The following is a 25855-nucleotide window of genomic DNA, read 5'->3' on the forward strand; positions in this document are numbered from 1 at the left end:
GAGGGGGGGGGGTCCTATAGGGACACATAGGGACCGGGGGGGCTCGTAGGGACACATAGGGACCGGGGGGGTCCTATAGGGACCTTTAGGGCCCGGGGGGAGGGGGGGGGGTCCGATAGGGACCTGTAGGGACCGGGGGGAGGGGGGGGGTCCGATAGGGACACATAGGGACCGGGGGGTCCTATAGGGACCTGTAGGGCCCGGGGGGAGCGGGGGGGTCCGATAGGGATCTATAGGGACCAGGGGGGGCTCGTAGGGACCTGTAGGGAGCGGGGGGGCCGATAGGGACCTGTAGGGACCGGGGGGGGGGGGGGGGGGGATCCGATAGGGATCTATAGGGACACGTAGGGACCGGGGGGGGGTCCGATAGGGACCGCGGGGGCTCGTAGGGAACTGTAGGGACCGGGGGGAGGGGGGGGGTCCTATAGGGACACATAGGGACCGGGGGGGCTCGTAGGGACACATAGGGACCGGGGGGGTCCTATAGGGACCTTTAGGGCCCGGGGGGAGGGGGGGGGGTCCGATAGGGATCTATAGGGACACATAGGGACCGGGGGGGTCCTATAGGGACCTGTAGGGACTGGGAGGAGCGGGGAGGTCCTATAGGAACCTGTAGGGACCGGAGAGCCCTTGGGGGTCCTATAGGGACCAGGGAGACTCATAGGGACCGGGGGAGGTCCTGTGGGGACCTGTAGGGTCCTATAGGGACTGGGGGTATCGGTGCGGTCCTATAGGGTCCTCTAGGGACCGAGGGGACCGGTGGGACTCATAGGGACCTGTAGGGACTGGGGGGAAACGTGGGGTAATATAGGGAGCTGTAGGGGCCGGGGGGTCCTATAGAAACCTGTAGGGACCAGGACGTCCGGGGGGGGTCCTATAGGGACCGAGGGGTCTTATAGGGAGACATAGGGAACGGGGGGACACGTGGGGTCCTATAGGGAGCTGTAGGGACTGGGGGGTCCCGTAGGGACCTATAGGGACCAGGGGGGCTCATAGGGAGCGGGGGTCCTGTAGGGACGTGTAGTGACCGGGGGGTCCTGTAGGGACCGGGGGGACACGTGGGGACCCGTCGGGTACTGTAAGGACCCGCAGGGACGCGCGGGGACCCCCGGGACCTGTGGGGACCTATAGAGACCATAGGGACCTGTGGGGACCTATAGAGACCATAGGGACCTGTGGGGACCTATAGGGACCATAGGGACCTGTGGGGACCTATAGGGACCATAGGGACCTGTGGGGACCTATAGAGACCATAGGGACCTGTGGGGACCTATAGGGGCCATAGGGACCTGTGGGGACCTATAGAGACCATAGGGACCTGTGGGGACCTATAGGGACCATAGGGACCTGTGGGGACCTATAGGGACCCCCGGGACCTGTGGGGACCTATAGGGGCCATAGGGACCTGTGGGGACCTATAGAGACCATAGGGACCTGTGGGGACCTATAGGGGCCATAGGGACCTGTGGGGACCTATAGGGGCCATAGGGACCTGTGGGGACCCCCGGGGACCCACAGCGACCTGTAGGGACCGGGGAGGGACGCGGGGGGTGCTATAGGGGCCCCTGGGGACCTATAGGGAGCACAGAGCCCCGGCCCCCCCCCAGCCCCCCCCCATCACCCCCGTTAACCCCATAAACCCCGGACCCCCCCCCCCCCGGACCCCCCCCCCCCATAGCCCCTGCACCCCCCCCCCAGCCCCCCCCATAGCGCCCCCCCCCTCCCCCCCCCCAGGGAACCCCCTCCCCCCCCCCGGCCCCGCCCTCGGGGGGAAGCCCCCGCGTAGCCCCGCCCCCACCCCCGGAATTCCCTCCCCACCCCCCAAAGGGAACCCCCCCCCCCCGCCCCTCCCCCTTCAGGAATCCCCCTCGAGCCCCGCCCCCCCCCCGGGACCACCCCCCCACAACCCAGCGTCCGTGGGGCTGGGGCCCCCCAAGCGCCGCCCCCCAAGCGCCGCCCCCCAGGTGCTGCCCCCCAAGTGCCGCCCCCCAAGTGCTGCCCCCCAAGTGACACCCCCCAAGTGACACCCCCCAAGTGCTGCCCCATAAATGCTGCCCCCCAGGTGCTGCCCCCCAAGTGACACCCCATAAGTGCTGCCCCATAAGTGCTGCCCCATAAGTGCCGCCCCCCAAGTGCCGCCCCCCAAGTGCCGCCCCCCAAGTGACACCCCCCAAGTGCTGCCCCATAAATGCTGCCCCCCAGGTGCTGCCCCCCAAGTGACACCCCATAAGTGACACCCCCCAAGTGCCGCCCCCCAGGTGCCGCCCACGGGAACCCCACGGCCGCTCCCCCCCCCCCCCCCCAGCCGCCCACCCGTGTCCGTGGGGGGGGTGTGGGGGGTGGGGGCGGGGCCAGGAGCCCCTCCCCCTTCGCCGAGGCCACGCGGGGGATTTTTGGGATTCCGACCTGGCGCGGGGCCACCGCGTCCTGCCCCGAGCCCCGGCTGCGCCCGGCGGGGCCGTGGGGCGGGGGGGGGGCAAGGGGGGGGTCCCTGCCCCATAGCGGGGGGGGCGGGAGTAGTGGGGTGCCCCATAACCCTGCCCCATAACCCTGCCCCATAGCGCTGCCCCATAGCCCTGCCCCATAGCGCTGCCCCATAGCCCTGCCCCATAACCCTGCCCCATAACCTTGCCCTATAACCCTGCCCCATAGCCCTGCCCCATAGCCCTGCCCCATAGCCCTGCCCCATAACCCTGCCCCATAACCTTGCCCTATAACCCTGCCCCATAGCCCTGCCCCATAGCCCTGCCCCATAACCCTGCCCCATAACCTTGCCCTATAACCCTGCCCCATAGCGCTGCCCCATAGCCCTGCCCCATAACCCTGCCCCATAACCCTGCCCCATAGCCCTGCCCTATAACCCTGCCCCATAACCCTGCCCCATAACCCTGCCCTATAGCCCTGCCCTATAACCCTGCCCCATAACCCTGCCCCATAGCCCTGCCCCATAACCCTGCCCCATAGCCCTGCCCCATAGCCCTGCCCCATAACCCTGCCCCATAACCCTGCCCCATAGCCCTGCCCCATAACCCTGCCCCATAACCCTGCCCCATAGCCCTGCCCCATAGCCCTGCCCCATAACCCTGCCCTATAACCCTGCCCCATAGCCCTGCCCCATAACCCTGCCCCATAGCCCTGCCCCATAGCCCTGCCCCATAACCCTGCCCCATAACCCTGCCCCATAGCCCTGCCCCATAGCCCTGCCCCATAACCCTGCCCCATAACCCTGCCCCATAGCCCTGCCCCATAACCTGCAACCCTGCCCCATAACCCTGCCCCATAGCCCTGCCCCATAACCCTGCCCCATAACCCTGCCCCATAGCCCTGCCCCATAGCCCTGCCCCATAACCCTGCCCCATAGCCCTGCCCCATAGCCCTGCCCCATAACCCTGCCCCATAGCCCTGCCCTATAACCCTGCCCCATAGCCCTGCCCTATAACCCTGCCCCATAGCCCTGCCCCATAGCCCTGCCCCATAGCGCTGCCCAGTTACACCAGTGCCATTCCCAGCTGCACTGGGGCAGTTCCCAGTTGCCCCATGCAGTTCCCAGTCACACCAGCACCACTCCCAGTTGCCCCAGCGCCATTCCCAGTTGCACTGGGACCATTCCCAGTTACTCCAGCGCTGCTCCCAGTTACAATGGGACCACTCCCAGTTGCCCCAGCACCAGTGGGGCAGTTACACTGGGACCACCCCCACTTACACCAGTGCCTTTCCCAGTTGCACCGGGGCAGTTCCCAGTTACACCAGCACTGCTCCCAGTTCCCCTGGGACCATTCCCAGTTCCCCCAGCACTGCTCCCAGTTGCCCCAGCACCGATCCCGGTTACACTGGGACCACTCCCAGTTACCCCAGTGCCATTCCCAGTCGCCCCAGCACCACTCCCCGTTACGCTGGGACCACTCCCAGTTAACCCGGGACCATTCCCAGTCACACCAGCACCGCTCCCAGTTCCCCCAGTGCCCCGCCCAGTCGCGGTAGCCCCGCCCCCGCCCCGCCTCGCTCCCCGGCCCCCCCCGCAGGAATTTGGCCCCGCCCCCCCCCCGCGCGGGGCTGGGCAGGGAAAGAGCCGGGGGGGGGGGGGGGGGAAGCGGGGCAGCCCCATGGATGTGGGGCAGCCCCATGGATGTGGGGCAGCCCCATAAGTGTGGGGCTGGAAGCAAGCAGTGGGGCTGGGCCTGCCCCACGGATGTGGGGCTGGGGGGGCAAGAAATGGGACTCGGGGGGGGGGGGGGCAGTCCCATAGGGGTGGGGCTGGGGGGGAGATGTGGGGCAGCCCCATAAGTGTGGGGCAGCCCCATAGACGTGGGGCTGCAAAAAGGGGTAGCCCCCTAGGTGTGGGGCTGGGGGGAGATGTGGGGCAGCCCCGTAAGTGTGGGGCAGCCCCATAGACGTGGGGCGCAGGGCTGCAAAAGGGGGCAGCCCCATAGGTGTGGGGCTGGGGGGAGAGACGTGGGGCAGCCCCATAGGTGTGGGGCTGGGGGGGGAGATGTGGGGCAGCCCCATAGGTGTGGGGCAGCCCCATAGACGTGGGGCGTGGGGCTGCAAAAGGGGGCAGCCCCATAGGGGTGGGGCTGTGGGGGGAGATGTGGGGCAGCCCCATAGGGGTGGGGCTGGGGGGAGATGTGGGGCAGCACCATAAGTGTGGGGCTGGGGGGGGAGATGTGGGGCAGCCCCATAGGTGTGGGGCTGGGGGTAGATGTGGGGCAGCCCCATAAGTGTGGGGCAGCCCCATAGACGTGGGGCGCAGGGCTGCAAAAGGGGGCAGCCCCATAGGTGTGGGGCTGGGGGGGAGATGTGGGGCAGCCCCATAGGTGTGGGGCTGGGGGGGGAGATGTGGGGCAGCCCCATAGGGGTGGGGCTGGGGGGAGATGTGGGGCAGCCCCATAAGTGTGGGGCTGGGGGGGGATGTGGGGCAGCCCCATAAGTGTGGGGCTGGGGGGGGATGTGGGGCAGCCCCATAAGTGTGGGGCAGCCCCATAGACGTGGGGCGCAGGGCTGCAAAAGGGGGCAGCCCCATAGGGGTGGGGCTGGGGGGGGATGTGGGGCAGCCCCATAAGTGTGGGGCTGGGGGGGGATGTGGGGCAGCCCCATAGATGTGGGGCTGGGGGGGGATGTGGGGCAGCCCCATAAGTGTGGGGCTGGGGGGGGATGTGGGGCAGCCCCATAAGTGTGGGGCTGGGGGGGATGTGGGGCAGCCCCATAGGGGTGGGGCTGGGGGGAGATGTGGGGCAGCCCCATAGGGGTGGGGCGGGGGGGGATGTGGGGCAGCCCCATAAGTGTGGGGCAGCCCCATAAGTGTGGGGCAGTGTGGGGCAGCCCCAATAGGTGTGGGGCTGGGGGGGGAGATGTGGGGCAGCCCCATAGATGTGGGGCAGCCCCATAAGTGTGGGGCTGGGGGGGGATGTGGGGCAGCCCCATAAGTGTGGGGCTGGAGGCGAGCAGTGGGGCAGGGGCTGCCCCCAGATGTGGGGCCCGGCCGTGGGGTTCGCAGCGGGGCTTTGGCCCCCCCCGCCCGGTTTTGCCCAAATCTGCCCCGTTTCGCCCCGTTTTGCCCGATTCCGCCGATTCCGCCCAATTTTGCCCGATTCCGCCCGATTTCGGCCCGTTCCCGCTCGCCGCCCCCGCCGCTGACTCAGCCCCGGGCCTGGGCGCGGCCGGGGGGGGGCGGGGGGGGGAGGGGCGGGTCCAGATGTGCGGCACCGCCCCTCCCCCACCACAGCTGGACGGGGGGGCACGGGTCTGAACTGGTCCGAACTGGTCCGAACTGGTCTGAACTGGTGCAAAACTGGTCTGAACTGGTGGGCACTGGTCTGAACTGGTGGCCGCTGGTCTGAACTGGGTGGCTGCTGGTCTGAAGTGGTGCAAACTGGTTTGAACTGGTGGGCACTGGTCAGAACTGGTGGGTGCAGGTCTGAACTGGTCTGAACTGGTGCAAACTGGTGGGCACTGGTTTTATCTGGTGCAAAGTGGCCTGAACTGATGGGCACTGGATTGAACTGGTTGGAATTGGTCAGAACTGGTTGGCGCTGGTCTGAACTGGTGGCCACTGGTGGCCACTGGTCTGAACTGGTGGGCACTGGTCGGAACTGTTGGACACTGGTTTTAACTGTGCAAACTGGTGGACACTGGTCTGCACTGGTGTGTGCTGGTCTGAATTGGTGGGCACTGGATTGAACTGGTGGATGCTGGTCGGAACTGGTCTGAACTGGTCTGAACTGGTGGGCACTGGCAGGCACTGGTGCAAACTGGTGGCACTGGTGCACGCTGGCTTTTGCTGGTGCTCACTGGCAGGTGCTGGCTTAAACTGGTGTGAACTGGTTTTAACTGGTGGGTGCTGGTGGATGCTGGTTTGAACTGATGGGCGTTGGTTCAAACTGGTCTGAACTAGTGGGCACTGGTTTGGGCTGGTGGGCACTGGTTTGGACTGGTGAGCAGTGGTGGGTGCTGGTTTGGACTGGTGCAAACTGGTGGGCACTGGTCTGAACTGGTGCAAACTGGTGGGCACTGGTCTGCATTGGTGGGGCACTGGTCTGAACTGGTGGGTGCTGGTCTGAACTGTTGGACACTGGTCTGAACTGGTGCAAACTGGTGGGCACTGGTCTGCACTGGTGGGCGCTGCCTCGCACTGGTGCCACTGGTCCGTACTGGTCCATACTGGTCCGCACTGCTCCATACTGGTCCGTACTGCTCCATACTGGTCCGTACTGCTCCATACTGGTCCGTACTGGTCCGTACTGGTGGCTCTGGTGGGCGCGGCCCCGCCACCGCCCCGGTCCCGCCGTGACTCAGCTGCCGGGGGGCGTGGCCTGAGGGGGCGGGGCCTGAGGGGGCGTGGCCTCAATAGGCGTGGCCGGTGGGGGGGGCGTGGCCAGGAGGGCGGTGGCGCTGGGTCACGTGGGGGGGGGGGGCGGGGACTGCTGGTGATGCCCCGTGGCTCCCAGTAACGCCCAGTAGCTCCCAGCAGCGCCCCGTAACTCGGCTCCCAGTGGGTTCCAGTGACCCCCAGTGGCTCCCAGTAACTCCCAGTGACACCCAAAGGCTCCCAGTAACACCCAGTTGGTGCCCAATAACTCCCAGTACCCCCCAGTATCCCCCAGTAATGCCCAGTGGTGCCAATTGGGCTCCAGTTACCCCCAGTGGCTCTCAGCATCACCCAGTAACTCCCAGTAAACCCCCAACAGCTCCCAGTAACACCCAGTTGGTGCTCAATGGTGCCCAGTAACCCCCAGTGGCTCCCAACAGCACCCAGTAACCCCCAGTTGGTGCCCAGTGGCTCCCAGTACCCCCCAGTTCCCCCCCGAAGCCCCCAGGCCACCGCCGGGGCCGGATCCGTTCCCGTTTATTGGCCGCGCGGCTCCGTCTGCGGCGACGCGTCGTGACATGTCGCGACACGGTGACGCGGCGCGGCGACACGCGGCGCCGCAGCAACGTGGGGACGCATCGCGACACGGGGACGTGCCGGGACATGGCACGACATGGCGGCGTGTCGGGACATGGCGACGTGTTGGGACACGGGGACGTGCCGGGACACGGGGACATGTCGGGACACGGGGACGCATCGCGACACGGGGACGTGCCGGGACATGGCATGACATGGCGGCGTGTCGGGACATGGGGACGTGTCGGGACATGGCGACGTGTCGGGACATGGCGACGTGTCGGGACATGGGGACGTGTCACAGCATGGCGACACGTGACATGGTGACGTCAGGACACGATGTCATGACGTTGACATGTTGCAACAGGCCGACATGTAACAGTGGCATCGCGACACAAGTTGTGACAGTGACGTGTTGTGACATGGTGACATGTCACGACATGATGACGTTGCGACAGTGACATGGTGCGACACGATGATGTGTCACGACATGATGACACATCGTGACATGATGACGTCATGACACAGTGACAAGTTCTGACACGGTGTGACATGACACGTCACGACATGTCACAACACGGTGATGTCATAACGCAACGCGTCATGACAATGACATTGTGACATGTCGCGACGTGATGACACATTGTGACACAGCGACACGGCATGACACAACGAGACGTCATGACATGATGACACGTCGGGACACGATGTGACATGCTGACACCTAGCGACATGTCACGACAGTGACACGGTGTAACACGTCACGACGCGCTGACGCGTCACAATATGATGACACATTGTGACACGGTGACATGTCGTGACGTGACACGATGACGTATCACGACATGATGACAGTGACATGTTGTGACATGTTACGACATGACGACACGTCATGACACAAATGTGATGGCACGTCGTGACACGACCGCATGTCACGACACCACGACGCGCTGCGACACGATGACGATGTTGTGACGTGACACGTCGTGACACAGTGACGCGACGTGGAGACAGGACATGTCACGACACGATGACATGTCATGACACAACGACATGTCATGACACCATGACGCGCTGTGACACGATGACGATGTTGTGACAGGACACGTTGTGACACAGTGACGCGATGTGGTGACACGATGTCATGTCGTGACATGACGACATGTCATGACACAACGATGCGCTGTGACACAATGACAATGTTGTGACATGACACGTCGTAACACAGTGACACGACGTGGTGACACGATGTCATGTCACGACACAACGACATGTCACGACACAACGACGTCATGACACAACGACATGTCACGACACAACGACATGTCACGACACAACGACGTCATGACACAACGACATGTCACGACACAACGACATGTCACGACACAACGACGTCATGACACAACGACATGTCACGACACAACGACATGTCACGACACAACGACATGTCACGACACAACGACATGTCACGACACAACGACATGTCACGACACAACGACATGTCATGACACAACGACATGTCATGACACCACGACGCGCTGTGACACGATGACGATGTTGTGACATGACACGTCATGACACAGTGACGCGATGTGGTGACACGATGTCATGTCGTGACATGACGACATGTCATGACACAACGATGCGCTGTGACACGATGACGATGTTGTGACATGACACGTCGTGACACAGTGACGCGATGTGGTGACACGATGTCATGTCACGACACAATGACATGTCACGACACAACGACATGTCACGACACCATGACGCGCTGTGACACGATGACGATGTTGTGACAGGACACGTTGTGACACAGTGACGCGATGTGGTGACACGATGTCATGTCGTGACATGACGACATGTCATGACACCACGATGCGCTGTGACACAATGACAGTGTTGTGACATGACACGTCGTAACACAGTCACACGACGTGGTGACACGATGTCATGTCACAACACGACGACATGTCAGGACACAACGACATGTCATGACACAACGACATGTCACGACGCAATGACATGTCATGACACAACGACATGTCACGACACCACAACACGCTGTGACACGATGACAATGTTGTGACATGACACGTCGTAACACAGTGACGCGATGTGGTGACACGACGACATGTCACGACACAACAACATGTCACGACACGACGACGCGCTGTGCCACGATGACGCCGCCGCGCCACGTCGCGACAGAGCGCCACGCCGCGCCACGCCGCAACACGCCGATGTACCCCGCCGCGCCGCCATCCGCTGCCGCGCCCCGTGGCGCCAGCTGCCGTGGGTCACTTGAAGATCTTGCCCTGGTTGAAGGCCTTGCCCACGTGCGCGAAGGCGCCCTCCCAGCTGAAGTACTCCCGCACCAGGGCCCGGCACTCGGCGCTGTCGCTGTCCAGCTTGCGCCACGCGTACGACTCGTAGTCCACCTGCCAGTCGGGGCTCAGCTGCGGGGGGACGAAACGGGGCGTCGGGGGGCGAAAGTGGGGAGGCGGGGGCGCCACGGGGGGGTTGGGGCCCGAAAACGGGGAGGGGGGGGGCGAAAGTGGGGAGGTGGGGGCAGAACGGGGGAGCTGGGGCCCGAAAATGGGGAGGTGGGGGGTGAAGTGGGGATTTGGGGGTAGAACGGGGGGGTTGGGGCCCCAAAATGGGGAGTTGGGGGGCGAAAGTGGGGAGGTGGGGGCACAATGGACGGGGTTGGGGCCCGAAAATGGGGAGTTGGGGGGCAAAAGTGGGGATTTGGGGGCAGAAGGGGGGGAGTTGGGGCCTGAAAATGGGGAGGTGGGGGGCGAAAGTGGGGAGGTGGGGGCAGAACGGGGGGGTTGGGGCCCGAAAATGGGGAGGTGGGGGGTGAAGTGGGGATTTGGGGGTGCAACAGGGGGGCTGAGGCCCAAAAATGGGGATCTGGGGACCAAAAGTGGGGATTTGGGGGCAGAACGGGGGGAGTTGGGGCCTAAAAAATGGGGAGGTGGGGGGCAGAAGTGGGGAGGTGGGGGCAGAAGGGGGGTGTTGGGGCCCGAAAACGGGGAGGTGGGGGGCGAAAGTGGGGAGGTGGGGGCGCAACGGGGGGGGTTGGGGCCCAAAAATGGGGAGGTGGGGGGTGAAAGTGGGGAGGTGGGGGCGCCACGGGGGGGTTGGGGCCCAAAAACGGGGAGGTGGGGGGTAGAAGTGGGGAAGGGGGGGCAGAACGGGGGGGTGGGGCCCGAAAATGGGGAGCTGGGGGCTCAAAAATGGGGATTTGGGGGCGTAAAAGTGGGGATTTGGGGGCAGAACGGGGGGACTCGGGGCCCAATTTCAGAGAGCTGGGGGCCAAACAAAGGGATTTTGGGGCCAATGCAGGGATTGGGGGGCAAAAGTGGGAATTTGGGGGCCTGAATGCAAGGATTTGGGGGCCAAAAAGGGAGATTTGGGGCCCAAATACAGGGATTTGGGGGCCAAGATAGGGAGATGTGGGGGCCAAAAGTGGGGATTTGTGGCCAAAAGTGGGGATCTGGGGGCCAACACTGGGATTTGGGGCCCAAACACAGGGATCTGGGGGCATGAATGTGGAAATTTGGGGGGCAATGCGGGGATTTGGGGGCCAAACACGGGGATTTGGGGCCTGAGTGTGGAAATCTGGGGGCCTGATGTAGGGATTTGGGGCCCGAATGCAGGGATTTGGGGCCAAATCCAGGGATTTGGGGGCTCAATCTGGGGATTCGGGGCCTGATGTGGAGATTTGGGGGCCAACATGGGGATTTGGGGCCTGACACAGGGATTTTGGGGCCCAACACAGGGATTTTGGGGCCTGAACGTGGGGATTCGGGACCCAAACATGCAGATTTGGGACCCAACACGGAGATTTGGGGAACAGGCACTGGGATTTGGGGGCTGAACGTGGAAATTTGGGGGTCCAACGCAGGGATTTGGGGCCCAACACAGGGATTTAGGGGCTCAATGCGGGGATTTGGGGCCTGATGTGGACATTTGGGGGCCAGCATGGGGATTTGGGGGGCCAAATGTGGAGATTTGGGGCCCAACGCAGGGATTTGGGGGCTCAAACATAAGGATTTGGGGGCTGAATATGCAAATCTGGGGGCCCGATGCAGAGATTTGGGGCAGAATACAGGGATTTGGGGCCTGAACGAAGGGATCTGGGGACCAAGGCAGGCATTTGGGGGCTCAATGTGGGGATTTGGGGCCCGACACAGAGATCTGGGGCCCGAAGATGGGGATTTGGGGCCAAACGGGGGGGATTTGGGGCCGATTGGGGGGATTTGGGGCCAAATGGGGGGGATTTGGGACTAAACGGGGGGGATTTGGGGCCAAACGGGGGAGATTTGGGGCCAAACGGGGGATTTGGGGCCGACTGGGGGGGATTTGGGACCAAACGGGGGGTATTTGGTGCCAAACAAGGGGGATTTGGGGCCGATCGGGGGGGATTTGGGGCCGATCGGGGGGGATTTGGTGCCAAACGAGGGGGATTTGGGGCCGATCGGGGGGGATTTGGGGCCGATCGGGGGGGATTTGGGGCCAAACGGGGGGGATTTGGGGCCGATTGGGGGGATTTGAGGCCAAATGGGGGGGATTTGGGGCCAAACGGGGGGGATTTGGGGCCAAACAGGGGGGATTTGGGGCCGATCGGGGGGATTTGGGGCCGATCGTGGGGGATTTGGGGCCAAACGGGGCGGATTTGGGGCCAAATGGGGGGGATTTGGGGCCGATTGGGGGGATTTGGGGCCAAATGGGGGGGATTTGGGACCAAATGGGGGAGATTTGGGGCCAAATGGGGGGGATTTGGGGCCGATCGGGGGGATTTGGGGCCGATCGTGGGGGATTTGGGGCCAAACGGGGCGGATTTGGGGCCAAATGGGGGGGATTTGGGGCCGATCGGGGGGATTTGGGGCTGATCGGGGGGATTTGGGGCTGATCGGGGGGGATTTGGGGCCAAACGGGGGGGATTTGGGGCCAAACAGGGGGGATTTGGGGCCGATCGGGGGGGATTTGGGGCCGATCGGGGGCGATTTGGGGCCAAACGGGGGGATTTGGTGCCGATCGGGGAGAATTGGTGCCAAACGGGGCGGATTTGGGGCCAAACGGGGGGGATTTGGGGCCGATCGGGGGCTATTTGGGGCCGATCGGGGCGGTTTCGGGGCCGGGGCTCACCGTGAAGGCCAGCTCCTGGCCGCGGAAGACCCAGACGCCCGAGATGCTGCTGTCGTTGTTGGTGCCGAACAGGATGACGCTGGCGAAGGCGTTCTTGCGCAGCTTGTCCAGGCGCTGGAACATGCCTGGGGGACGCGACGGGGTTGTCCCCGTTGTCACCCTTCTGTCCCCATTTCGTCCCCATTTCGTCCCCATTATCCCCATTTCGTCCCCAATGTCCCCGTTTTGTCCCCATTGTCCCCATTTCATCCCTGTTTTGTCCGTTATCCATGTTTTTGTCCCCGTTATCCCCATTTTGTCCCCATTTTATCCCCATTTCTGCACATTTTTCCCGTTTTGTCCCCATTTCGTCCCTGTTGTCCCCATTTTTTCCCCATTTCATCCCCATTATCCCTATTTTGTCGCCATTTTATCCCCATTTTCTCCCCAATATCCCCATTTTCTCCCTGTTTTGTCCCCGTTATCCCCATTTTGTCCCAATTTTGTCCCCATTTCATCCCCATTATCCCTGTTTTCTCCCTGTTTTCTCCCTGTTCCGTCCCCGTTCTGTCCCCATTTCAGCCCCATTACCCCCGTTTCATCCCCATTATCCCCATTATCTCCCTGTTCTGTCCCCATTATCCCCATTTTCTCCCCGTTTTCTTCCCATTATCCCGATTTTCTTCCAGTTTTGTCCCCATTATCCCTGTTTTCTCCCCATTCTGTCCCCGTTATGTCCCCATTTCAGCCCCATTACCCCCGTTTCGTCCCCATTACCCCTGTTTTCTCCCCGTTTTCTCCCCATTATCTCTGTTTTTTCCCCATTTTCTCCCCTTTTCGTCCCCATTATCCCAATTTTCTCCCCGTTTTCTCCCCGTTTTGTCCCCATTATCCCCATTTTCTCCCCATTTCATCCCCATTATCCCCATTCTCTCCCCGTTGTCTCGCCATTATCCCCATTTTCTCCCCGTTATCCCCATTTTCTCCCCGTTTTTTCCCCGTTATCCCAGTTTTCTCCCCATTATCCCCGTTTTTTGCCTGTTTTCCCCCGGTTTGGCCCCGGTACCAGTGATGAGGTTGCAGCTCATGAAGGACCACCCGGCCCATTATGTCCCCATTTCGTCCCCATTATCCCCATTTTCTCCCCGTTATCCCCATTTTCTCCCTGCTTTGTCCTCGTTATCCCCATTATGTCCCCATTTCATCCCCGTTTTCTCCCCAGTTCATCCCCATTATTCCCATTTTCTCCCCATTATCCCCATTTTCTCCCTGCTTTGTCCTCATTATCCCCATTATGTCCCCATTTCATCCCCATTTTCTCCCCAGTTCATCCCCATTATTCCCGTTTTCTCCCCATTATCCCCATTTTCTCTGTTTTTTCCCTATTTTCTCCCCATTATCCCCATTTTCTCTGTTTTTTCCCTATTTTCTCCCCATTATCCCCATTTTCTCTCAGTTTTTTCCCCATTTTCTTCCCATTATCCCAATTTTCTCCCTGTTTTGTCCTCATTATCCCCATTATGTCCCCATTTCATCCCCATTATCCACATTTCATCCCCACTTTCTCCCCGTTTTGTCCCCATTATCCCCATTTTCTCCCTGTTTTCTCCCCGGTTCGTCCCCGTTATCCCCATTTTTTGCCCATTTCTCCCCGTTTTTTGCCCGTTTTTGCCCCGGTTTGGCCCCGGTACCGGTGATGAGGTTGCAGCTCATGAAGGTCTGGGTGAGCTCCTCGGGGAAGCGGTACTCGCCGTACCAGATGGACCACCTGGCCCGTTATGTTCCCATTTCGCCCCCATTATCCCCATTTTCTGCGTGTTTTGTCCTTATTATCCCCATTATGTCCCCATTTTCTCCCCATTATCCCTATTTTTTCCCCATTTTCTCCCCATTATCCGCATTTTCTCCCTGTTTTCTCCTCGTTATCCCCACTATGTCCCCATTTCGTCCCCATTACCCACATTTCATCTCCATTTTCTCCCAATTTCGTCCGCATTATCCCAATTTTCTCCCCATTTTCTCCCCATTATCCCCATTTTTTCTCACTTTTTTCCCCATTTCGTCCCCATTATCCCCATTTTCTCCCCGTTTTCTCCCCATTATCCCCATTTCATCCCCATTATCCCCATTTTCTCTAAGTTTTTTGCCCATTTCATCCCCATTATCCCCATTTTCTCCCCGTTTTCTCCCCGGTTCGTCCCCGTTATCCCCGTTTTTTGCCCATTTCCCCCCGTTTTTTGCCCATTTCCCCCCGTTTTTTGCCCGTTTTCCCCCGTTTTGCCCCGGTACCGGTGATGAGGTTGCAGCTCATGAAGGTCTGGGTGAGCTCCTCGGGGAAGCGGTACTCGCCGTACCAGATGGACCACCCGGCCCGTTATGTCCCCATTTCGCCCCCATTATCCCCATTTTCTGCGTGTTTTGTCCTTATTATCCCCATTATGTCCCCATTTTGTCCCCATTATCCCTATTTTTCCCCATTTTCTCCCTATTATCCGCATTTTCTCCCTGTTTTCTCCTCGTTATCCCCGCTATGTCCCCATTTCGTCCCCATTACCCACATTTCATCTCCATTTTCTCCCAATTTCGTCCGCATTATCCCATTTTCTCCCCATTTTCTCCCCATTATCCCCATTTTTTCTCACTTTTTTCCCCATTTCGTCCCCATTATCCCCATTTTCTCCCCGTTTTCTCCCCATTATCTCCATTTCTTCCCCATTATCCCCATTTTCTCTAAGTTTTTTCCCCATTTTCTCTAAGTTTTTGCCCATTTCATCCCCATTTTCTCCCCGTTTTCTCCCCGGTTCGTCCCCGTTATCCCCGTTTTTTGCCCATTTCCCCCCGTTTTTTGCCCATTTCCCCCCGTTTTTTGCCCGTTTCCCCCCGGTTTTGCCCCGGTACCGGTGATGAGGTTGCAGCTCATGAAGGTCTGGGTGAGCTCCTCGGGGAAGCGGTACTCGCCGTACCAGATGGACCACCCGGCCCGTTATGTCCCCATTTCGCCCCCATTATCCCCATTTTCTGCGTGTTTTGTCCTTATTATCCCCATTATGTCCCCATTTTCTCCCCATTATCCCTATTTTTCCCCATTTTCTCCCCATTATCCCCATTTTCTCCCTGTTTTCTCCTCGTTATCCCCACTATGTCCCCATTTCGTCCCCATTACCCACATTTCATCTCCATTTTCTCCCAATTTCGTCCGCATTATCCCAATTTTCTCCCCATTTTCTCCCCATTATCCCCATTTTTTCTCACTTTTTTCCCCATTTCGTCCCCATTATCCCCGTTTTCTCCCCGTTTTCTCCCCATTATCCCCATTTCATCCCCATTATCCCCATTTTCTCTAAGTTTTTTGCCCATTTCATCCCCATTATCCCCATTTTCTCCCCGTTTTCTCCCCGGTTCGTCCCCGTTATCCCCGTTTTTTGCCCATTTCCCCCCGTTTTTTGCCCATTTCCCCCCGTTTTTTGCCCGTTTTCCCCCGTTTTGCCCCGGTACCGGTGATGAGGTTGCAGCTCATGAAGGTCTGGGTGAGCTCCTCGGGGAAGCGGTACTCGCCGTACCAGATGGACCACCTGGCCCGTTATGTTCCCATTTCGCCCCCATTATCCCCATTTTCTGCGTGTTTTGTCCTTATTATCCCCATTATGTCCCCATTTTCTCCCCATTATCCCTATTTTTTCCCCATTTTCTCCCCATTATCCGCATTTTCTCCCTGTTTTCTCCTCGTTATCCCCACTATGTCCCCATTTCGTCCCCATTACCCACATTTCATCTCCATTTTCTCCCAATTTCGTCCGCATTATCCCAATTTTCTCCCCATTTTCTCCCCATTATCCCCATTTTTTCTCACTTTTTTCCCCATTTCGTCCCCATTATCCCCGTTTTCTCCCCGTTTTCTCCCCATTATCCCCATTTCATCCCCATTATCCCCATTTTCTCTAAGTTTTTTGCCCATTTCATCCCCATTATCCCCATTTTCTCCCCGTTTTCTCCCCGGTTCGTCCCCGTTATCCCCGTTTTTTGCCCATTTCCCCCCGTTTTTTGCCCATTTCCCCCCGTTTTTTGCCCGTTTTCCCCCGTTTTGCCCCGGTACCGGTGATGAGGTTGCAGCTCATGAAGGTCTGGGTGAGCTCCTCGGGGAAGCGGTACTCGCCGTACCAGATGGACCACCCGGCCCGTTATGTCCCCATTTCGCCCCCATTATCCCCATTTTCTGCGTGTTTTGTCCTTATTATCCCCATTATGTCCCCATTTTGTCCCCATTATCCCTATTTTTTCCCCATTTTCTCCCCATTATCCCCATTTTCTCCCTGTTTTCTCCTCGTTATCCCCACTATGTCCCCATTTCGTCCCCATTACCCACATTTCATCTCCATTTTCTCCCAATTTCGTCCGCATTATCCCAATTTTCTCCCCATTTTCTCCCCATTATCCCCATTTTTTCTCACTTTTTTCCCCATTTCGTCCCCATTATCCCCATTTTCTCCCCGTTTTCTCCCCATTATCCCCATTTCATCCTCATTATCCCCATTTTCTCTAAGTTTTTTGCCCATTTTCTCCCCATTATCCCCATTTTCTCCCCGTTTTCTCCCCGGTTCGTCCCCGTTATCCCCGTTTTTTGCCCATTTCCCCCCGTTTTTTTGCCCATTTCTCCCCGTTTTTTGCCCATTTCCCCCCGTTTTTTGCCCGTTTCCCCCCGTTTTGCCCCCGGTACCGGTGATGAGGTTGCAGCTCATGAAGGTCTGGGTGAGCTCCTCGGGGAAGCGGTACTCGCCGTACCAGATGGACCACCCGGCCTTGTCGAAGTGCTCCCAGAAGTGCGGCAGCGCCACCGTCAGCGTGTCCTCGTTGGAGTACTTGCGCTTGAACTCGTCGATGACGAAGGGGCTGGGGGGGGCACGGCAGAAACGGGGGGGGGATTAAATGGGAGAAGGAAAAAACACCAAAAAGAAACCAGAATTGGTGCAGGGGAGCGGCAAAAACGGGGGCAAAAATCGAATCGGGGAAGGGAAAAAAGGGAAAAGCCCAAAATTGGTTCCGGGGTCACAGCAAAAAAACGGAGGAAAAAATCAAATCCATAAATAAAAAAATAAACAGAAAACCCCAAAATTGGTTCTGGGGGGGCAGAAATTAAATCGGAGAACCAAAAAATGGAAAACCCCCAAATTGGTTCCGGGGTCACGGCAAGAACGGGGGCAAAAATTAAATCGGAGAAGGAAAAAAATGGAAAACCCCAAAATTGGTTCTGGGGGTCACGGCAAAAATGGGGGCAAAAATTAAATCGGAGAACCAAAACTGGAAAACCCCAAAATTGGTTCCGGGGTCACAGCAAAAAACGGGGGAAAAAATCAAATCGGTGAAGAAAAAAACCAGAAAACCCCCGAATTGGTGCGGGGCGCGGGGTGCGGGGGGGGCACCCACTCCGTGGGGGCCCCGCAGTGTCCCCATCATTCCCCCGGTGTTCCCACCGTCCCCAGTGTCCCCCCAGTATCCCCAGTGTCCCCATGGTCTCCCCACCATCCCCAGCGCCCTCCCAGTATCCCCAGTGTCCCCACCTCCCCCACCGTATCCCCCCCCAGCCCCCCCCCCCAGGCGTCCCCGCTGTCCCCACCCCCATCCCCCTCATCCCCCCAGCGTCCCCCTCAGTTCCCCCCCCGTCCTCCCAGTCCCCCCCCAGCCCTCCCAGTCCCCCCCACCCAGCCCTCCCAGTCCCCCCCCAGCCCTCCCAGCCCCCCCACCCAGCCCTCCCAGTTCCCCCCCCCAGCCCCCCCACCTCTTGGGCAGGTGCGCGAAGGGGTCCTTGGCCTTGGGCTCCGCGGCCAGGGCCTGCTCGCACTCGTCCAGCTCCTCGGGGCTGCCCTCGTCGCGCCGCCGCTCCTCCCTCTCCTTGTCCTTGTCCCTCTCCTTCTCCTTCTCCTTCTCCTTGCCCCGCTCCTTGCGCGGCGCCTCCTTCCGCGGCTGGCTCTCGGCGAACTTCTTGGCTGCGGGGGCACGCGGGGGGGGGGGGTCAGCACCCGCAGCTGGGGGGGGGGGAGGACAGGACCCCCGATATCCCCCCCCGTGTCCCCCAATAGCCCCTTGTGTCCCCTGATAGCCCCTGTCCCCTGATACTCCCCCGTGTCCCAATAACCCATGTCCCCCAGTAGCCCCGTGTCCCCCGATAGCCCCCCCATGTCCCCTGATAGCCCCTGTGTCCCCCGATACCCCCCCTGTGTCACCTGATACCCCCCCCATGTCCCCCGATACCCCCCCATCCCCCGATAACCCCCCATCCCGTTAGCCCCCCCATGTCCCCCGATACCCCCCAGTGCCCCCCCATATCCTCCTGTGCCCCCTCTTACCCCCCGTGTCCCTCGATATCCCCCCATGTCCCCTCATAGCCCCCCATGCCCCCCCGATAGCCCCTTGTGTCCCCCGATAGCCCCCCATGTCCCCTGATACCCCCCCGTGTCCCCTGATAGCCCCCCGGGTCCCCCGATACCCCCCCCATGTCCCAATAACCCCCCATGTCCCCTGATAGCCCCCCCGTATCCCCCGATAGCCCCCCCCGTGTCCCCTGATACCCCCCTGTATCCCGATAGCCCCCCCATGCCCCCCCAATATCCCGTGCCCCTGATACCCCCCCATGTCCCCCGATATCCCCCCAGGTCCCCTGATACCCCCCTCATATCCCCCGATAGCCCCCCCGTGTCCCCCGATACCCCCCCGTGTCCCCCGATAACCCCCCCGTGTCCCCCCATACCCCCCCGTGTCCCCCCATACCCCCTCGTGTCCCCCCAGTACCCCACCATGTCCCCCGATACCCCCCCAATATCCCCCATGTCCCTCCGATGTCCCCCCATGTCCCCCCGCCATCCCCTAATGTCCCCCCAACATCCCCCTGATGCCCCCCCCATCCCCCCACGTCCCCCCAGTGTCCCCTGGACACCCCCAAGGCCCCTCCAATGACCCCCAACATCCCCCCGTACCCCCCCAATGTCCCCCCCCGATAACCCCCATGTCCCCCCACTGTCCCCCATGACCCCCCCCCGTCCTCATTTTCTCCCCATATCCCCCCCAAAATCCCCCTTATGTCCTCCTGGGAACCCCCCATGCCCCCCAATAACCCCCCAGTACCCCCCCTATTTTCCCTAATACCCCCGATGACCCCCTCATGCCCCCCCCGTGTCCCCCCCCCACCGTCGAAGTGGGCCATCCTCTGGCACAGCGGCACGTCGCCCAGCACGGCGCGGAACTGGGGCTGGTTGAGGCAGGTGACGAACCAGCGCGTGACGTTGGCGTAGGGCTGCCGGAAGGCGGGCTCCAGCACCTGGGGGGGGGGGGCACGGGGGGGTCAGGGGGGGCTCCGGGGGCATCGCGGGGGGGTTTCGGGGGGCTTCGGGGGGTCGGGGGGAGGTTGGGAGGGGTTTGAGTGGGGTTTGGGGGGCGTCGGGGGGTCTGGGGGGGGGTCTGGGGGCATCGGGGGGGGTCTGGGGGGGTTGGGAGGGGGCTGGGGGGGGTCAGGGGGGTGTCGTGGGGGGTGTTGGGGGGTTTGGGGGGAGGTTGGGAGGGGTTTGGGGGTGGTAAGGGGAGTCTGGGGGGGCAGTTGGGGGGGTCTGGGGGCATCGGGGGGGGCTTGGGGGTGTCGGGGGGGGTCTGGGGGGCTCCGGGGGCATCGTGGGGGGCTTTGGGGGGCTTCGGGGGGTCTGGGGGGCGTCAAGGGGGCGGTCTGGGAGTGTCGGGGGGGGCTTGGGGGGGTCAGGGGGCATCATGGGGGGGTTTTGGGGGGCTTCGGGGGGTCTGGGGGAGGTTGGGAGGGGTTTGAGTGGGGTTTGGGGGCCGTCGGGGGGGTCTGGGGGGCGTCAAGGGGGCGGTTTGGGAGTGTCGGGGGGGGCTTGGGGGGGTCAGGGGGCATCATGGGGGGGTCTGGGGGGGTTGGGAGGGGGCTGGGGGGGGTCAGGGGGGTGTCGTGGGGGGGTGTTGGGGGGTCTGGGGGAGTTTGGGAGGGGTTTGAGTGGGGTTTGGGGGGCGTCGGGGGGGTCTGGGGGTGTCGGGAGGGGGTCTGGGGGTGTTGGGGGAGGCTTGGGGGTGTCAGGGGGGGTCTGGGGGGGCTCTCGGGGCATCATGGGGGGGCTTTGGGGGGTCTGGGAGAGGTTGGGAGAGGTTTGAGTGGGGTTTGGGGGGCGTCAGGGGGAGTCAAGGGGGTCTGGGGGCATCGGGGGGGGCTTGGGGGTGTCTGGGGGGGGCTGGGAGGGGGCTGGGGGGGGGTCAGGGGGGTGTCGTGGGGGGTTGAGTGGGGTTTGGGGGTGGTAAGGGGAGTCTGGGGGGCAGTTGGGGGGGTCTGGGGGCATCGGGGGGGGGCTTGGGGGTGTCGGGGGGGGTCTGGGGGGGTTCCGGGGGCATCGTGGGGGGGGCTTTGAGGGTCTGGGGGAGGTTGGAAGGGGTTTGAGTGGGGTTTGGGGGGCGTCAGGGGGGTCTGGGGGGCATCGGGGGGGGGCTTGGGGGTGTCAGGGGGAGTCTGGGGGCATCATGGGGGAGTTTTGGGGGGCATCGGGGGGGTCTGGGGGGATGCGGGTTGGGTTTCGGGGCCCTGAGGTGCCTTTTAGGGGCGTGAGGCCCGTTTTGGGGGTGTCAGGCCCGTTTTGGGGGCGTCGGGCCCAGTTTGGGGGCGTCGGGCCCAGTTTGGGGGCGTCGGGCCCAGTTTGGGGGGCGTCGGGCCCATTTTGGGGGCGTCCAGGAAGATTTGGGGCGCGTTTCGGGGCCGTGCGGCGCCTTTCAGCTACGTCCGCCCCGTTTCGGGGCCGCGAGGCCCAGCCGGGGGACTCGGGGCGGGGTTTTTTTTGGGGGGATTTCGGGGCGTTTTGGGGCCGCACCTGCTTGTAGAGCCAGAGCAGGGCGCAGACGACGCTGATGTCGGCCAGCGAGACGCGCTCGCCCACCAGGAAGGTCCGGCAGCGCAGGCGGGCGTCCAGCACGGCCAGCGCCCGGCGCACCTCCTCCTTCGCCTGCTCCGTCGCCTGCGGAGGGGGGCAAGCGGTGGGGGACCCCCCCGGGACACCCCCAAATCCCCCAAACCCCCCCCAGACCCACGATCCCCCCCCCCAGCGTCCCCAAAACCCAAAGGGAAGGGGCAGGGGGGGGGGCCGGGAGCACGGAGAGCGCTCAGACGGACACACGGCCCCCCCCAGACACATCTCCCCCCGTTTTGGGGCCGTTTCCCCCCCATTTCGGGGCCGTTTCCCCCCATTTTTGGGCCTGTTTCCCCATTTTTGGGCCCGTTCCCCCATTTTTGATGCCGCTCCCCCCATTTTTGGGCCCGTTTCCCCCATTTTTGGGCCCGTTCCCCCCATTTTTGGGCCCGTTCCCCCCCATTTTGGGGCCGTTTCCCCCATTTTGGGGCCGTTTCCCCCCGTTTTGGGGCTGTTTCCCCCCGTTTTTGATGCCACTTCCCCCGTTTTTGGGCCCGTTCCCCCCATTTTGGGGCCCGTTTCCCCCTGTTTCAATGCCGTTTCCCCAGTTTCGATGCCGCTCCCCCCATTTTTGGGCCCATTTCCCCCCATTTCAGGGCCGTTTGCCCCTGTTTTGATGCCATTTCCCCCCATTTTTGATGCCACTCCCCCCATTTTTGGGCCCGTTTCCCCCCGTTTCAATGCCGTTTCCCCAGTTTTGATGCTGCTCCCCCATTTTTGGGCCCATTCCCCCCCGTTTTGGGGCTGTTTCCCCCACGTTTTGATGCCATTTCCCCCCATTTTTGATGCCACTTCCCCCATTTTTGGGACCATTTCCCTCATTTTCGACGCCACTCCCCCCCATTTTTGGGCCTGTTCCCCCCATTTTTGGGCCCATTTCCCCCCTTTTTGATGCCACTCCCCCATTTTTGGGCCCGTTTCCCCCATTTTTGGGCCCATTTCCCCCCGTTTCAGGGCCGTTTCCCCCCCGTTTCGATGCCATTTCCCCCCCATTTTTGGGCCTGTTCCCCCCATTTTTGGGCCCATTTCCCCCCTTTTTGATGCCACTCCCCCATTTTTGGGCCCGTTTCCCCCATTTTTGGGCCTGTTTCCCCCCGTTTCAATGCCATTCCCCCCTTTTTGATGCCACTCCCCCCGTTTTTTGGGCCCGTTTCCCCCCTTTTTGATGCCGTTCCCCCATTTGTGACGCTACTTCCGTCATTTTTGGGCCCATTCCCCCCATTTTTGGGCCCATTTCTCCCCGTTTCGGGCCCGTTTCCCCCCGTTTCGATGCCGCTCCCCCCGTTTCGACGCCGCTCCCCCCGTTTTGGGGCCCGTCCCCCCCCCGTTTTGGGACCCACCTGCTTGTTGTAGTGCATGATGCCCAGCGTGGGGAACACCCAGGTGCTGGCGGGGGGCACGATGTCGCTGTCGGCGAAGTTCACCCACTGCACCACCTCGGCCGCGCGCTCCCGCGTGGTGCCGCGCAGCTCCTCGTTGCTCACTGCACCCCACAGCCCACGCTCAGACCCCCGAAACGGGCCAAAAAACGGGCCAAAAAAGGTAAAAAAAAAAAAACCCACACCCTTAAGGACTTTAAAGAACTCACCGTAGTAGGCGATGGCGTTGCTCTCGAAGACGCAGAACCCGTCATCCCCTTCGAACGCCGGGACCTGAGGAGGGGAGTCGCGGCGTTGGGGGCGAAAACGGGGTGGGGGGGGGGGGGGAAACGGGGCTAAAAACGGGGATAATGGGTCCGGGGGGGCGCTGCTCACCTTGCCCACGGGGGAACTTGCGCAGGAAGTCGGGGGCTGCGGTTGGTCTGGCCGAAGTGGAAGTGCGGCGGCGAGGAGAGGACGCGGAGCTTGGCGCCGCTGTACTGCGCCGCGATCAGCGCCTTGAAGGCGCGCCAGTTCTCGGGGTACGTGTACAGGGTCTGGGGGGGGACACGGGGGGGGTGGGGGGGACACGGGGGGGGGCGGGGGGGGGAGAGGAGGAGGTGAGGTGGGCGCCCACGGTGTCCGGGGGGTGCTGCTGGGGGAGGTGGGGACCCCCAAGGACCTTGGGGACACCAGTACGGGCGACGGAGACACCAGTATGGGCAATGGGGACCCCACTATGGGCAATGGGGACCCCAGTATGGGCGATAGGGACCCCCAAGGACCTTGGGGACATTGTTATGGGCGATGGGGACACCAGTATGGGTGATGGGGACCCCACTACGGGTGATGGGTACCCCATTAAGGGCAATGGGGACCCCAGTATGGGCGATGGGGATCCCAGTATGGGTGATGGCGAACCCCAAGGACCTTGGGGACACTGTTATGGGTGATGGGGACCCCAGTATGGGCGATGGGGACACCATTAAGGGATATGGGGACACCAGTATGGGTGATGGAGACCCCAGTATGGGCCATTGGGACCCACAAGAACCTTGGGGACACCAGTATGGGTGATGGGGGACCCCATTAAGGGCAATGGGGACACCGGTATGGGTGATGGGGACTCCCATATGGGTGACAGGGACCCCTAAAAACCACGGGGGACATCGCCACGGGTGATGGGGACACCGCCAAGGTTGATGGGGACGTGGCCTTGAGGGATGGGGACCCCGCAATGGGCACTGGGGACCCCACCGAGGGTGACGGGGGTCCCACAGGGACCTTGGGGGACATCGTTAGGGGGGGCGGGGACCCCCGAGGACCTTGGGGACATCGCCGTGGGCGATGGGGACACCACCAAGGTTGATGGGGGCGTGGCCCTGAAGGACGGGGACCCCGCCAAGGACCTTGGGGACGTCGTTATGGGGGACGGGGACCCCAGTATGGGGTATAGGGACCCCAGTATGGGGGATGGGGACCCCCAAGGACCTTGGGGACGTCGTTATGGGGGGCTGGGGACCCCAGTATGGGGTATAGGGACCCCAGTATGGGGGATGGGGACCCCCAAGGACCTTGGGGACACCGTTATGGGCGACGGGGACCCCACTGTGAGGGACGGGGACGCCCCTCAGGGGCACCAGGGCCCCAAAAGGACCTCGGGGACCCCCCCAGGACCTCGGGGACCCCCTCCCAGGTCAATGGGGACCCTCCCACGGACCTCGGGGACCCCCCCACGAGCAACGGGGACCGTGACAGGCAACGGGGACCCCCCGCAAGGGCAAAAGGGACCCCCGAGGACCACAGGGACCCCCCCCGGGCCGCCCCCCCCCCCTCCCGCCCCCCCCCCCGTCTCCTCCAGGCCGCGCCCCTCCCCCCCCCCCCCCCCCAACCCCAGGCCGCCATCGCGGCTCCCCCAGCGCCTCGCCGCGCTCCCAACCCCCCCGGATCGGTTCCTCGGAGCCCACGGGACCGATCCGGGCCGGGGTCGGCGGCCGGGGCCGCTCGGGGACGGCGGATGGCGGCGGATGGCGGCGCGGAGCCGCTGCACTCACCCCGGTCACCGCCATCTTGGGGGAGCGAGAGAGGGAGGGAGGGGGGGCGGCGCCGCGCAGCCGTAAAGCAGCCGAGTGCTGGCGGCCGCACTGTCGCGCGGCGCCGAGGCGGCCGGAGCCGTAAAGCGAGGCCGGGCGGTTGCCGCGGAGACCGAGCCCCGGCTCGGCGCCTCGCCCTCTTCAAGCGGCGACGCGGCCTTCAAGCGGCGATGGCGCGGGGTGGGCCCCCACCCGCGCCTCAGGACCACCCCCCCCCTAATTTTCCACGCGCCCCCCCCCCCAAAAAAAGAGCGAGACGGAGGCGGGAGGGCCCAAAAAAAACCCGATTTTATTGGAAACGCGGCCTTTCTGCCCCAAAACGGCCGCCGTGGCGTCCCTCGTCCTGCGCTCAGCTGACGAGACCTGGGGGGGGGGGGGGCAGGGAGGTGAGGGGGGGGAGCGAGGGGGGGGGCCAAGCCCCGTACCCCCCCCCCCCCGCCCCCCCCCCCGGTGCTCACCCAGGTAATCGTCCATGAGCGAGCCGATGGCGAACTGCGAGCGGGGAGAAGGAGCCTGAGCCCTGCTGGGCCGTACTGGGACCCGCTGGGCCGTACTGGGACCCCAATGGGATCCCACTGGGCCATACTGGGACCTGCTGGGCCGCACTGGGACCCCAATGGGATCCCACTGGGCCACACTGGGACCTGCTGGGCCGCACTGGGACCCCAATGGGATCCCACTGGGCCATACTGGGACCCACTGGGCCATACTGGGACCCCAATAGGACCCCACCGGGCCATACTGGGACCCACTGGGATCCCACTGGGCCATACTGGGACCCGCTGGGCCGTACTGGGACCACACTGGGACCCCACTGGGCCGTACTGGGACCCACTGGGCCGTACTGGGACCCCAATAGGACCCCACTGGGCCATAACGGGATCCCACTGGGTCATACTGGGACCACACTGGGATCCTACTGGGCCATACTAGGGTCCC

At 62.4% G+C, this 25855-nt stretch overlaps 2 protein-coding genes and 1 long non-coding RNA gene across 10 annotated transcripts in view; all 3 read right to left on the reverse strand.

Moving 5' to 3' along the window:
- Positions 1–3586, reverse strand: part of EIF1AD (eukaryotic translation initiation factor 1A domain containing) — a gene marked incomplete at its 5' end in the record, with an annotated part of 6317 nt that extends 2731 nt beyond the window's left edge. Inside the window, 1 exon segment of the mRNA XM_080609046.1 lies at positions 3557–3586. Within this exon segment, the coding sequence (XP_080465172.1) occupies positions 3557–3586 (30 nt within the window).
- A 3740-nt stretch (positions 3587–7326) lies between these two features.
- EEF1G (eukaryotic translation elongation factor 1 gamma) lies at positions 7327–24907 on the reverse strand. Its single transcript, XM_080609045.1, is given in 12 exon segments — positions 7327–9840; positions 12539–12663; positions 17232–17404; positions 18291–18498; positions 19697–19826; positions 21370–21513; positions 22806–22948; positions 23054–23117; positions 23220–23231; positions 23233–23253; positions 23255–23380; positions 24878–24907. Coding segments are annotated over 12 exon segments (1320 nt in total). The 5' UTR covers positions 24893–24907; the 3' UTR covers positions 7327–9681.
- A 274-nt stretch (positions 24908–25181) lies between these two features.
- LOC308186886 lies at positions 25182–25849 on the reverse strand. Of its 8 annotated transcripts, none has more exons than XR_013944363.1 (4): positions 25721–25849; positions 25561–25605; positions 25375–25436; positions 25182–25279 (listed from the first exon to the last, which is right to left on the reverse strand). It is a non-coding gene; the product is annotated as an uncharacterized lncRNA (long non-coding RNA). The 8 variants fall into 8 exon arrangements; XR_013944365.1 differs by having other exon boundaries at positions 25561–25625; positions 25710–25849; XR_013944367.1 differs by having other exon boundaries at positions 25669–25849.
- Positions 25850–25855: the final 6 nt, after the last annotated feature.

The sequence above is a fragment of the Anser brachyrhynchus genome (assembly GCF_964034855.1).
Source record: "Anser brachyrhynchus genome assembly, contig: SCAFFOLD_467, whole genome shotgun sequence".
Classification (NCBI taxonomy): Eukaryota; Metazoa; Chordata; class Aves; order Anseriformes; family Anatidae; genus Anser; species Anser brachyrhynchus.